The 14,513-nt window shown below is 44.1% G+C and overlaps 1 protein-coding gene across 3 annotated transcripts in view; it reads right to left on the reverse strand.

The window, feature by feature from the left end:
- Positions 1-4,906: 4,906 nt before the first annotated feature.
- Positions 4,907-14,513, reverse strand: part of LOC122371020 (1-phosphatidylinositol 4,5-bisphosphate phosphodiesterase-like) — a 42,435-nt gene continuing 32,828 nt past the window's right edge. For all 3 annotated transcript variants that reach the window (XM_043347059.1, XM_043347061.1, XM_043347060.1), the window contains exons 16-23: positions 13,779-13,985; positions 13,099-13,263; positions 12,225-12,429; positions 11,671-11,844; positions 11,238-11,418; positions 8,138-8,335; positions 7,620-7,866; positions 4,907-7,399 (exon numbers count right to left, since the gene is read on the reverse strand). In XM_043347059.1, the coding sequence (XP_043202994.1) occupies positions 7,331-7,399; positions 7,620-7,866; positions 8,138-8,335; positions 11,238-11,418; positions 11,671-11,844; positions 12,225-12,429; positions 13,099-13,263; positions 13,779-13,985 (1,446 nt within the window). In that variant the 3' untranslated portion in view covers positions 4,907-7,330. The remainder of the gene's footprint in view (positions 7,400-7,619; positions 7,867-8,137; positions 8,336-11,237; positions 11,419-11,670; positions 11,845-12,224; positions 12,430-13,098; positions 13,264-13,778; positions 13,986-14,513) is intronic.

A 14,513-nucleotide genomic window follows, 5' to 3' on the forward strand; every position in this document is an offset into this window, starting at 1 on the left:
TTTGGAAGAAGATTGTCAATGGCCTCTGCTCGACCCAGTTTGACCTCAAGGCGTCAAAAGGGGTGACGATTGTCCTCGCTGAAGCATACACGCATTATTCCAACCGGTACGTCTTCGAGCTGACGCCGACTTACCTCTACGGGAATCGGATCCTGGAGGGTGTGACCAACTCTCGGTATGCCTCGGTGGCAGTCAGTATGCTCTCTAGCGACACGTTCCGCACTCTGGGCATGAGCTGGTGCAGCGGCCAGATGCGGTTCTGGGAGTCGGGAGGTCCGTACCGTATCTCGTGGAATGACGGCAGCGCCTTCAATCCGACCCACATGGCCATCTACTCTGCGGACTCGGAGGGTCGCTGGCGATTCCCGGAGCGGCTGGTCGACCCGTGGTTCGGCGACTGGAGCACAGAGCGCATCTACTCCATCCCGCGGGATACGTTCATCTCCCGACGGCGTCACGAGCAGGACTTTTGGGTGGAGTTCGAGTGCCGCATCACGCGCGATTGTTTCTGGCAGGCCCGCCAGGAGGTGTATTGGAATCATGGCAACATCCTGAGGGCCGCTTTCGGGGGTTGGGACAACACGGCCAGCGCCGTACAGCGCCATATTACTGGCGTCGGCTGGTCGACGCACAACTACACAGAAACCCCCGGCATCCTAAGCGCTACCGAGTTCCGCAAGTTCCGCGTTCACTTCTCGCCGCAGGCAGTCAGCATGTACCGCGGCGACGAGACAGAGCCTTTTGTCAGTCATAAACTAGACCCACCGATCACCATCAACTATGACGGACCGCAGATGTGCTGCAACGTGGAAAATATCGAGTACAAGCTCGCCAAGTACGACAGCGGATGGAGCTACGAGGGAGGGTTCCGCTGGGGCGAGGACTTGGTTCCCGAGTAGGTGTCGGAGACGCGCGTGGGACCCAACCCCGACCTGAGGTGTGTTAGGGTAGGGGTGACCTTTGCTTCTTCGACCCAGCTCGTGATGCGTTCTTTGCACATGAAAACTGGCATTGATAACCAGCTGTAAATTGCACATCCCTAGACATATGTATAGTGTATACTTTTGTGATCGTCACGCAGCAAACGAATGTAGTACGTAAACTTATAACATTCAAGAGATTCAGCCAATTGTGTAATTGGTCTGTCTTGTGTAAAGTTATCTTTGCTGAAACAAGTGAAAGTTATAAGTTGGATTTGGAAATGCCGTTGGAAAGGCCTTTATAACGGCCTTTGGAAATGTGCATCTCGAAATGTTTTGCTGTCGTCAACATTACATAGGTATACTGACCTATTTATCATGGATTCTTAGCAGCTCAAAGTTATTTTTTCTTTGCAGTATTGACCAGTTAACACGCTTCAAGCTATAATTTACGTTTGTTAACCCGCGCCCCGTAGGAATATCGGCGGAACCTACCACCTGAAGGGGGAGGGCGTTTGCCCCCCCCCCCTAAGATCTCGGAAAGTTACCGGCTGATTTTCAAAACTCAAATGGCGTTCGATAGCCCCACCGGGGAACCACATTGAGACCCAATTTCATTGACCTTGGTTCAACCAATGGTGTCACAGGTCAGGTCAAAGGTCGCATTTCCACCGTTGACGGGCATTTCAAGAAATGTGTTGTAAAAGTAAAGGGCATCGATTGTTATTGAAAATCATCGATGGAGAAATGTTTGTCAAACATATATTTTGCTATTTGAAGTCACTGGTACCAGGTCAGGTCACAGAGGTCAGGTCACTGAGGGTCACAATATAGAAGTGTCGTGTGATGCATGTGTTATGGTCCATTTTACGTGACAGAGGCGTTTATATTGGTCAGGCAACGTTTGGGGACAGTTAAGGTTATGTTCCGATGAAGTCAGGTCAAGGACAGGTCAAACTAGGCCAAATTTCAAAGTTGATATTTTGCACAAAATGGGTATCGTTTCGACGCAGCTCGTCACGGGGAGTCTAATGGTGGTCTTTGATTTGCGCTAGGTGGCCTAGAATTGCAAAAAAAAATGAGTTTTACAAATTGGCGTCATCCTTTTTGAGCATTTTTTTCGCTATAACTTGGCCAAAAAAAGAGGTATTTATCTCAAATTTAGTATTTGGAGATAACTTATAAGACGGTATCATATATATTCCGTTTGTCCGAAATTCGTAAAGCTTTTTGTTTTTTTTTTGGCTATTATATAAAAAAAATACTTTCTTGATTTTTAGGTGTCGAAATCCAAAAATTTCAAAAATCCGAGAAAATATTTATATTTCCCTGTTGATTCCACACCTTTTATGTTCAGAACTTTTTTCTGTACCTATCTTCAAAGCTGTAGGCCTGACAGTTATTCCCGCGAAACCTTTTTAGGATCGGAAATTGCAAAACATGACATCATTCTTCATTCTGACGTTATTTGTGGCCAACCTATCATAGCCTCTGGCAAACTTTTTAGTCACAATGTACAAAATTAATGCCCGGAGTTGTCCTAAAAGATTGGTGACGATATCTGCAGTCGTATAGGAGATGTCTACGAAAAACGACAGGGGGCCGTTTCGCCCTCCCCCCCCCCCTGCGGGGCGTGGTTTAATGCTGTGCTGTTGTAGAGCGTTATCCACGCTCTACAACGACGGACAAGCTTAAATGGTGTCTATTTCAAGCAGCCTGCTGTTTTCCTCACTGGGGCATTCCATGTCAACCGGGACAGCCAAAATCGGCCACCTCTGCGATTTTGTTCAAACTTGGTATACTTGTTGGGTATTGGGTGAAACCTCTGAGGGTCAAAGGATTTTGTCATATGCCCTCGGGCTACAGAGATACAAGCCGCTAAACTTCTGCTTTTTTAGCAGAATTGGACGTGTATTGCAATCTTGAAAGATCTATAGCTTCAACATTTTTGAAGCTATTAATTTCAAACAAACTGAAACGTGTACATAAGGAGTTATGCTAGTTAAATTTGGCAATTTTAACAGTTTTTGGTGATTTTGAATTTATCTTATTTTGAATTAATTTCTTAAAATCTAATTTGTGAAAAATGGGTACCCTTCGATTTTGCTCAAATTTAGATATTGTCTTCCACTACACGTAAGGCATACGTGCTGAGAAAATTAGAGTGGGCCAACGATAACTTTGGATGATATAGCAACAAGTAGTGCAACGTAGCACGCGCGATGGAAGGGGCTGATTTCGCCAACCCCACCTGTTTTTCGCCAGTAACTCACGCCACAATTATCATATTAACGCCAAACTTTCAGCATCTGTCCAGAATTGAATTGCAAATCCTCCCGTGCAAGCAATAGGTAAATCAGTCCACAACTTTTCTAGTAATAACGGTGTAAAGTCAAACATCTTGCCGGAGCGGCGCGGCGGCCGGCGCCGGCCGTTGCCGCCTGAATGGTAGACTGTGCCGGCGCGGGACGGTTCCATCTTTGCACTGCGCTTCTTACCGCTGATTATGATCGATTCGTGTCAAATTTTGCGTGAAGGCTTAAAAATGTACAGGCAATCTAATGTTCAAATAAATACGAAAATCAACTGGTAAAAATTGAGTTATTAGGGTGCAAACACAATCTGTGACTGAAACGTTTCCCGCGTCGGCCGATCCCCGTCTTTGCCGGCGACATCTTCTTACTCTTAGCAGGCCACTAACTGCCAAATTTATGGTTAGATTAACTAGAGATGCTCATAACACTACAAATGTCGTATAAAGGAAGAAATAGGAAAATCGGCCGGTAAGTCGTAAAGCTATGGGAGGATAAACGCAAAATAGTCACTATAGCAAATTTCATCACGATTAACCTCATTTGATCTTGAAGATATTGATCTAGGGCCATGAAATTGGCACACGATAAAGTTCCCCACCACCCCACCTACAATTCAAATTCCGTTTTTTTTTTAATACCTTTTTTGGCTAAACCGGGCCTTTTCCCCTAGCGCTGGGAGAGTCAGGCGTATTACCTTTTTGCAACCAAAGAGAGGCGCTGCCCGGAGAATGCCCATTGCCCAATTGCATTCTCCGGGCATTTGGGTAGCATTTGGCCTGTCGGTAACTGCCGTGAGGGCTGTACATATTTACGCGTGTTAGATTAGATCAGGTCACGTCAGGTCAGGCTAGGTTTGCTTTGGTTTTGGGTAGAAAGAAGCATCTCCGGGTAGCGCCTCTCCTTGGTTGCTAAAACGAAACACGCGAGTGCCAGACATTACGAAGTCCAAAAGACAGTTACGTAGACGTCGGCCCATTCTGGATTTTTTATATGATGTAGCTAATGTATGGGAGAATAAAATATGTAAAAATCAGCAAAATCGAAGGGTACCCATTTTTCAGAAAATCAAAATTTATTTTTTGAATTTTAATTTAGTTCATTAATTAGCTTATTACGTCAATATTATCATCCTCAAATTAAAGCCTGATGTATTCCCTCCATTTCACACTTTGTCTCATGATGATATGTCTAAAACTTCAATGGTTATGACGCTTTGAAGATGATAATGTGCCTTGCCTAAGTCAATGTTTGATGACGTGTATCTCTGAAACGTGACGTCATATCTTTACAAAAACATGTCTCCTTTCTTTTCACATATAGATGAGTAGTTTCACAAAGTTTCGCAAAAATCGGAGGAGGTGAGGTTCAAAATGGTCATTTTTTGTCTCACTTGACGTGGAATGCCCCCACTGCCCTCTTTCCATGCTCATGGGACATGTACCTAGGTTGTTGGTTGTAAGTATGCACTTTGACCTACTGGCAGCCGGCATACCCCAAAGGCAAAGAGAACGTTCAGCAATGCGGTGTTGTCAGCCTCTCAATGTACTTACATTGTGTCGTATACCTACATGGCGTCCAATTCCATGCTAAAGGTACACTGCATAATGAATAACGATGCCGTAACTATCGATCTTCAATCATCCCAGTTTAAAGTCCCCAAAGTTTCAAAACTCAGCAATGTTTTAGATGTATTGCATTCAACATGCACGGAAGAGTGATACTGATTTGCAACCAGAACTATCGGTAAATTTAAACAGCACAAAAGCCGGAACGCGAAGCCTCGCATACCGGGTCAAATAGAAAAAAACGAGAACAGTGCGTCTAGCGACAGATATACATACTTCCAGACATGTAAACTCGAACATATATGTAAGTACACATCGGGTTGGAAGAACTGACTTTGGCACCACCGTTGTTTGGGTAAAACATGAAGGTGCTCGTGGGAAAATAAGCTGTAGTCAGCACTAACCAAACAATAACCAGAGAGGTCGCTTAAACGCGAAGACTAAAACAATGGATCCATCATCTGAGAGGTTACCACCAACAACTCTTTGACAAACGGTAGCAACGCCTAACAATATGCAATCAACGCTTTGTGACATATGCATGAATAGCACAATTTTGATAAAACATCTGTAAGAGGGGCCGATTGCCGATTTCGCCTTTCATTACAGTTAGTATTTTTTGTCCATCGAGACGATGTAAATAGGGAAATGTCATTCACATTTGTGTAAAAACGTCACCATCTGTAAACGTTAACGTTGCTGCCGTTTGCCATCATTCACCACAATCGCCAACATTGTTCACACTGTTGTGTAACAAGCATTACCTGTCCAGTACCTATTCCTAGCACAGCAACCATAAAGCAAAAATAATGCGCTGGGGCAACTGGGCGGTCAAGCACAAATCAACACTGAACGCAGACAGGTGTTTCACTGTGGGACGGCTCAGAACGCCATTCGCAAACCGCGGGTGCTGAGGGTATGGGGTGGACTCTATCAAACACTTCAACCGGTGCAAAGGGTTCATTTACTGAACGTCTTGTGTACTTTGGGAAAATCAATAACTATAATCCTTTATATTTGGCACAATGGTCACAAAACTTTGCAACTACTGACATTTTAAGTAAGTGAAGGTGGATATATATAATAAAGGGCCTTTTAAAATCCTTAGTACTGTAGGTACGGAAAGTCAAGCATACTTTTTACATCCAAGTTAAGTTATTTATTTTTAGCCCAGCAATGCACTGCTGTGAAAGTTACTGATTGCTTGCGAAACCTAAATACTCTCACCATTTTTCATATTCATGCTCAAAATTGAGTACAATTTTGTTGTATTTTTGTCTGAATGGAATAGCTTTTAATTCGTAACAACCGTTTGGCGTCCGCCATTATGTATGTACGTACTTTTTATTATATAGTATATGCAACAGACTCAATAAACTTATCGACAATGATATATCGATTTGCTTCAAATCATCCTCTCATTGTATCACAGATCATTCAAACATAGTATCGACCTTTCAAAAAGTCAACCAATAGTTACACTATATTCCCAAGGCTATGAATTTAGAAATGTTTTCAGTACTTTGGCAAGAGCTACGATCCAGAGCTAAGATAAGGTTGAGAAACACATAAAATAGCCGTTTTGCTAGGAATTGAGGGATAGTTTATCATTCATTGATAAACGCAAAATCGCGTTGTTTGCATTTGTATGATTTGAAGAACTAGTTAGATATTCGAAAATTAACAGTGATTTTTTTTAAAACGCTCTCTCAGTTAAATAATAGTTAATGTTGGGAAACCATCCTATGTATGGTCCTTTTAAACACCTGTCTGAAAGATGTACACGACAAAATGTGAACAGCAACCGTCTTCTTAAATATGCTAGATAACATGATGAATCTGACTGTGAAACTACCGTGTTACAATGGCTGCCAGCAGGACCCTGTAAGCCCAGTCTGCCTGAGATCATGCGAGATGCCTGCTGAGTCGGTGAGCTCAGGGGCAACTCAGGCGGTGAGTGGGTGACCCACACGACTCACTGCTCACCGCTCGTTCCTCACGCCGTCTTACACCGATAAAGAGAGCACGAAGTCAACGACTCCACTGAGGATACACGACTGGTCATGATGGATATACACGATTGTTGAAAAGCCATGACTTTGTGAAGCTCGAGTCTTTATAGCTTCAAGCCGGAGTGACTATTTTTGGCTATCTGGCTCGGTCGAGAAGTGGGCCGGCTATCACGGGGTCTGACTGAATCGGAATTATGTAAGCGGAGTAGTTACACATAAATATCGAACGCTATCTGATCGATGCTGATAGTATTTCAGAATAGTACCGTTACGTAAACATTATTCAGTTGTGTGGTCCTGCTCTCTGTGGATTGTTTAAATCTGCATGCGGTGCTCTTGGACTTTAAGAGTTCGAAACGGCTATTTAGTGATCTGTTCTGGGGATGCTGATGTATGCGGCCACTCAGAGCCAGTATTCTTCACGGGTGGGTGAAATCGATGAAGACATGTCCATGCGGTGGGAGGTCTGCACTTCACCAGCACGGTCCCTCGAGCTGAAGTAGTTGACTTCACTGCACTCAGGCGTAGAACTCACACTTGGATCGCAGCTGGTACTCGACCGCTGCCCGCTCGTACATCTCCACACTCTGGAGGTAGACATGGGAGTCATAAGTTAACTAATTGGGTTAGAGTCACATCCATTACACTAGGTGGGCAGATACGGGAGCCAATAGTGAATCCATTGGACCAGTGCCAACCAGGGCCAAGGGGCGGGAGGGCACTACTCACGTTTGCATACAGAGGTCTATGCCGATAGGCAAATATTTTATCGAATTTATCAGAGTGCTCCTTTTGAGATAAACTCACCAGTTTTATATCCCGCGAGAGATCCTGCAGCTCCTGTTCGTGCTGCTTCTTCAGCTTCTCTGACTCCTTGTTCTGTCGCATGGCGGTCATCTTCCGCTCCTCGATGAACTTCTTGGTGTTGTTCTGGTTCTTTTCGCGCAGTCGTCGGTCCTTCTCTGCTTTATTTCGCAGGGTCTTATCCTGGGCTACCTCTTTGGCGGTGTCCACCGAGACTTTAGCCTGTCGAGCCTTCAGCTCCTTGTTTTCCCTGAAAACAAAACGACATAGAACACGTTAAGTGAAAAAATGATATGGTATGGTTCAATTTCCTACAAGCATTATTCAGAGCACACTAACTTAGATTTATGGCAGAACGGTAAGTGCGTCTTGAAATGAACATTTAGGTCGCCCAGGCAAAAAGTTTTGCTGTTCAGTGTTCACCACTGTAGCGTCTCGCCACTGCATTGAGCTACGGCGTACCGTTTGAACTATGTAGCTTTGTAGCAATTCTATTGTTTCCCTTATCTTTGTTCCCCTACCTCTCGAACTTTGCCTCGATCTGTTTGATCTGTGCGGCCTGCGCGGCCTCCATGAGCCTCTTCAGGATGTCCTCCTGGCACTTGTAGTGCTCCTTGAGCAGGTCCCACTCCTCGTGCCGGTGTCGACTCATCAGCTCCGACCACGTGTCAATCTGCTCCTTCACCAAAGCCAGCACCGCCGGGTCGTTCGGGTCACCTCTGCACGGGGGGACGGGGGGTCGTCAGGTCACCTCTGCACAGGGGAACGAGGGGTCGTCAGGTCGTTCGGGTCACCTCTGCGCAAGGGGCGCGCGGTGTTACTGATTTTCACCGCTGAATGGGCTATTGTGGGCCGCCTATACTTATCTCGTTTGGACCAAGTACTGTCAGTGTGGGTTTATGAGACTACTGCTGTCGCGGCGAAGTCGATGTCTGAGAAAATGGCTATGTTACAGGCAAAGTGAAAACTCGGGCATTTTGCAAAATGCCTAGGCAATTTGCAAAATGCCTGACTGGCTAGGCATTTTGCAAAATGCCCAGGCAATTTGCAAAATGCCTGACCGGCCAGGCATTTTTCAAAATGCCTAGGCAGTTTGCAAACTGCCTGGGCCACCAGGCATTTTGCAAACTGCCTGAAATTATTTTCTCAGGCAGTTTGCAAAATGCCTGACATCGAACTCACACTAGCGACGACTATGCGTAAGAATCATTGTAAGTGCCGCCAGCAGGGGTTAATCACAAGCGATACGCACCAAGTGGGAGGACACACAGTGAGACATTCTCCGGGTAGCGCTGCCGAGTTCAAGGTCACTGAGCCCCAGGCAGCGCGAGCGGCCCGGCCGCCGCGCCGGCTACCGGGCGCCCGGCGCGGTTTTATCGGTAAACACGCGTTAAAGGGAGATTATGACCTTTTTCCACAAAATCTGAGTTAGGACCATTTTCTGACAAAACACAACAAGTTATAATGTAAATTAAAACCATTTTGCTCAATTCGGTACCTTGCCGCAAATATCTCAACTTGAAGTCACGTTAGCGGGGAGCGCTGAAAATGACCGTTGAATAAGTACTTACATCACTTTTTGGTACTTGCATGTAATTTTGTAAAATGAGCGTATTCCTCACATTTGATCTTCATCACATCTAGTTAGTTAATGGTCGTCTATAGTGCCTTCAAAAGATATTAATGGTTTGGGGGTGGTTTATGTCTAAATTTACGCAACTATTTTTCCTGTTCATCATCTGTGGCCATATGCTGCTATTTTAGTAGCAACGACTCAATTTTGAATCGGTCCCGCCGACTGCACAATAAAAGAAGATAGATACAACACTTTTGCGGCATCACTGAAAAACTTATGCAGTACTGTTATCAAAATTCTCATAACACCGTTCGACAAACCTGAAGTCTTTTTGAAATAAATATGCTTGTATTTTTCGCTTCAGGCTCTGAGGCCAAAATAATGAATTTCGTAGTCGCAATCGCAAGATTTGGCTGCGTTTCTGGCGCATGCCGTTCATTTGTGGCGCAAAATAATACTTGGAAACAAAGAAGAGTAGGCACTATGTACCCCCGAATTAGAATCTAATTAATTCTAAACCGAATTAACTCTAATTCAAATTAGAATCCTTACAACCAAGCAACGACAAGGCGATAACATAAACAAAAACCCAAGCGTCGCTGTTTGAAACAAAAGCGCCATATACTGCGACTTTTTTATAGAGAAGGACAACGCATTTCGGTGGGTGTTACAAGTACTGCAAGTACTGCTTCTTTTTTGCAAAAATAAAAACCTTTTTCACATACGAAAATGTGCTAGGAAATTTTCATATTTTATAGAAACTACAGTAGAAATAGTATAGATGTCGAGTAATTTTTATTTAAGAAAAAAGAAAGCTCATTATCTCCCTTTAAACACGGTTATGTTTCTAAGAGCCTTGATGACTCTGGAAATACTTTGTGTGAATATTGCTCAGAAAATAATGTTATTTTGATGTATGGTAGCTTGGTTGGCGAGCCACACGTCTACATTACCAATGCATTGTGACTGTGTAAAGATGAACATGCCCGTTGCATGTAAAACTTGTAATTTCTAAGCGTCTTTTTCTTACAAAGGTGTGCACGTGGGTCGTGGATGACCAAAAACTTGCTTTTCTGGAAAAGCGGAAAAGCCACATGTTCTTGTTGTCTATGGAATGTATCTCATCTCATTCCAATGCATTGCCATTGTTTTTTAAATGCTGTTTTTCCTGAAATGTACCAAAAATGGCTGATTTCTCAAGATATAGACTATTTCTTTCCACGTGACACGTGATTAACAAAAATGTTTATTGGATACGCTTGTCTCTGTTCTATCGATCGCTGGCAACCCCGTGTTGCTGCGGCCCTCTCTTGCCGTGATGTAAATAAGCACGGGAAGCGAAGAATGTCGGGTCAATATTCGGCCGGTCGCCGCGTTTTTCCGCGCCCATGTTTCTCTGTGCCATGCTCCGCGCCCCATCGCAGCATTCCTACACACGAACGGCTACAACTCCGTATACGAAAATTATAGGGAGACGTTGGCTCAATCTACACCATTCAGTAGTGGTTCCATCTCGACGGAAGTGGCGCAAGACGTGGGTATATTCGTAAATATTGAATGTGTTTGGGGCTCAGGCACATGGGAGCGACATGGTCAACGCCTGTGGTAAACAAAAACGGTAAAATAAATCAATCACAACTCAGGCATTTTGCAAAATGCCTGACCCGCCAGGCATTTTGTAAACTGCCCAGGCAGTTTGCAAAATGCCTGGTTGGTCAGGCAGTTTGCAAACTGCCTAGGCATTTCGCAAAATGCCTGGCGGTCAGGCATTTTGCAAATTGCCTGGGCATTTTGCAAAATGCCTAGCCGGTCAGGCATTTTGCAAATTGCCTAGGCATTTTGCAAAATGCCCGAGTTTTCACTTTGCCTGTAACAGCTACACAACAAAACGATGTTGTGGTGAAACTTGCAAAGTTTCAAAAACTTAGGTATCTGGAGATTACCTACAAGGGGTGAAAGGCGCAAAGTTTCAAAAACTTAGGTATCTGGAGATTACCTACAAGGGGTGAAAGGCTTAACAACATCAAGTGATACTGAGTACTCACCGTTTGTCTTTGCTGAGTTTCTCGATGGCGACGCACTGCGACTTTTGCATGCTGACGCGCTCCTTGGTCTGTCGCTTCTTCATGGCCTCCAGCTCCTTCTGCTGCTTCTTGGTGGCCTTGGCGAAACCCTTCTCCTGTCGCAGCGACTCGGCCGTGATCTTCTCAAACTTGAGCGGCTCCTCTGCACCACAAAATAATGAACCGGTGTTAGACTTTCAGCAATACATACCTACCACTATTTGCACATTATGTCAATACGAGTTATCGGTACCGCATAGCTCCCTATGGCGGTGAACTAACTTAATGTACTGGAGCATGCTCTTATATCATATCAATGTACTCATGACTCATGTCGCCTGCATTTTCTCATGTCAAGCGATCATAGGAAGACCGACAAAAAAGAGATGCAACGCCCCATCGCACACCCACTCACCTTTCTTGGGCTCGTCTTTCTTTCCACCGTCTTTGGACGCCTTGGCGTTGTCGGCCCCAGAGTCTTTCACGGCCTGGATGTCGGCCTCCTCGATACCCATGGCCTTCATCTGTTCTGCCCGCTTCTCCTGACCCGAGAGGAACGCTCGCGGGTCGGACAGCGCGTCCATCAGGTCTGTCGGAGGTCGGCAGGACGGATGGGGCTTAGTTAGGTGATAAGTACCTAACTAAGTAACTAAGCCACACAAATTATTAAATGTTCATTATTATAGCTGTTCCGACGAAATTTGATGCATTTGTCTATGTGTATCATTTATCTTCAATTATCGAGAGTAAATGCAAAATACCAAGGTGAAACGTCCCAGAAAAGATTCATGATCGGACGTAATGTAAGTAAAATGCGTAGAGATAGGAAAATATTTTCGTTAATCGTATTTTGTATATTAAAATTCACATCGGCACGTCACAATGTCATTCACTGTTATATTGAGGTGATCCAACGTGGCTCACCATGATACCCGAATCGTCGTTCAACAAGTTGGCCCGACTACTCACCGCCCAGTCCGTCGGGAACATAGATCTTCAGGTCGAACCTGCAGAACAGCATGGGGAGCGACATGGGGAAGTTGCCTTCTGTCCGCAGGGAGATGTGCCGGTAGCCAGCCTGCAGGCCATCTAGGGGAAGGATGCGCTGTCCCAACATCTTTCCGTTCTCGTCGTACACGCCAATTCGTAGCATGGCCAGGTCCGGCAGCACCACCTGGTGGCAGGAAAGGGAAGCTGTAGTACAGAAAACGGACGGTAGGCAGAAGAGTGTAATGGGCTTTTGCGCAGTGCTCTGAATGACGGCTAAATTTATGACATAAATTATGAGCCTAACATGTAGAATTATATGTAATTCCAACTTATATGCTTGAATAAAGTCGGCTGAAATTAAATACGTTCTTGGGTACATATTCCACGACAGACGCCTCGGAATCTCATATTATGTGATAAAGTGCGTTATATTGCACCTGATTGAGATGCGGCGTGGGCTCCAGGGAAGATTTATGATGGGTAGATAAAGTGCGTACAATACCCAGGGCTATAAAAAGCTAGCTATGAGGGTCAAGTGGTTAATGCCGGGCGGCAGGGGAAGGACAAGGGGGCGCATTTTTTTAACAAACCTACAGGTGGATGCCATTGTGCATTTGTTCGGAATTAAAACTTACTGAACTTTTTGCTCAGCTAACTGCATTAAGGTTGATGTAAAACTTGCATATTGCTATTACCATTCATAAGCATTAGCATCCCACACATCCAAGTAGATCCCCTTAGCACACTTCTAGAATTGAGTGAACTGGAACGAGAATGTATGCATCTATTTTTACAGAACAACACAAAGTTTGCCAGTCTGTAGACGGAAATAGGACGGACAGTAATGGATTACCTTTCTGAACACGAACGGCTCCTCATTGTAGACTGGGTTGAGGCCGTTGGCGGGCACCATCTTGGTTCGGAACTCTTTTCGGATGGTGTCGGTGGGGAGACCGTACATGTCAACTTCCACATATGTGCCGACCTTCTTGTCCGAGAGGAACTGGCCGGCTATCACCTGTGATGGGAAGAGGTGGCATTCGTTTAAACGATTTATTTGTCAGCATTACCTAGTAGGCGAGGTTGTTATCAATTCTCTTAAACTTATGAACTTTTGTAAAATTGAACAAACTTATAGTTGAATTTTAATATCGTGTTTTGAATATCGTAGAAGAATAACCGTATGCTCACTATCCTTTAACAATCCAAGATTAGCCTAAAATGAATGAATATATTTCGGAAACGTTCCTTCTTCAGTTCTGAAGAAGGAACTGAACTTGAACTGAAGAAGGAACCTTTCCGAAATATATTCATTCATTTTAGGCTAACCTTGGATTGTTAAAGGATAGTGAGCATACGGTTATTCTTCTACGATATTCAATCATGCTGCTCATTTTAGTACTTCGCCGCCTTATTACAATCGTGTTTTGAACGTAAAACGAAATAAAGGCAATAGAAAAGCTTGAAAACATCGGCTACGGACTCACACTAACTGAGTAATTAGCTAACTAACTAACTAACTAACTAACTAACCTGCACGGAGCACTGAGCGGCGATCACACCGTCGACAGGCGTCTCGGCGAACGGGTCAAAGTCCTTGTCCGGTCGCCGCATGAAGTCGGGTTTCAGCTGGTAGCCGCAGTTGCCGTTGTACTCGAACTTGCCCTGGTTCAGCTGCATGGGCAGGTCGGGGGTCTGGAAATTCAGCGACACCATCTGGCAGCCGGCGTTCCAGAAAATCTGCAAAACGGGAAATTTGGGCGTAAGAAATGACCATAGGACAAGGGTAAATATGTCATTAGTTTAGCATTGTTAGACATATTTATAAAATTGGATGGCCAATAGTTGCAAACCAAAATAATAATTAAACTAAATCTTATTGTATTTTATGAATGCAAAAGATTTCCATTTTAATTATCATTTTGTTTTGCAACTATTCGCCATCAGATTTTATAAATGTGTCATTATAATAGTTACTGGAGTTCACTTACAACAGAAAATTAAGCTTTTCAGACCAAAGAGTGCCAACTTAGGTAATCTTCAATTACTATTCTGTTTATTTATTTATATAAGATAAGATTTTGCCACATGTTAAAATGTGCACAATAAAGCATGTTAAATCATATTGGAAATAAATGAAATAGACATTGGACAACCATCAATGGCGAGATATAATAGTAATAGAAGCTTTTAACGCTCTAACCTGAGGCTGATGCTCAAATATGTAAATGATAACCCGTAAAGAGAATACAAATTTCGCGACGACTA

The sequence above is a fragment of the Amphibalanus amphitrite genome, unplaced genomic scaffold, assembly GCF_019059575.1.
Source record: "Amphibalanus amphitrite isolate SeventyFive unplaced genomic scaffold, NRLGWU_Aamphi_draft 001195F_arrow, whole genome shotgun sequence".
NCBI lineage: Eukaryota > Metazoa > Arthropoda > Thecostraca > Balanomorpha > Balanidae > Amphibalanus > Amphibalanus amphitrite.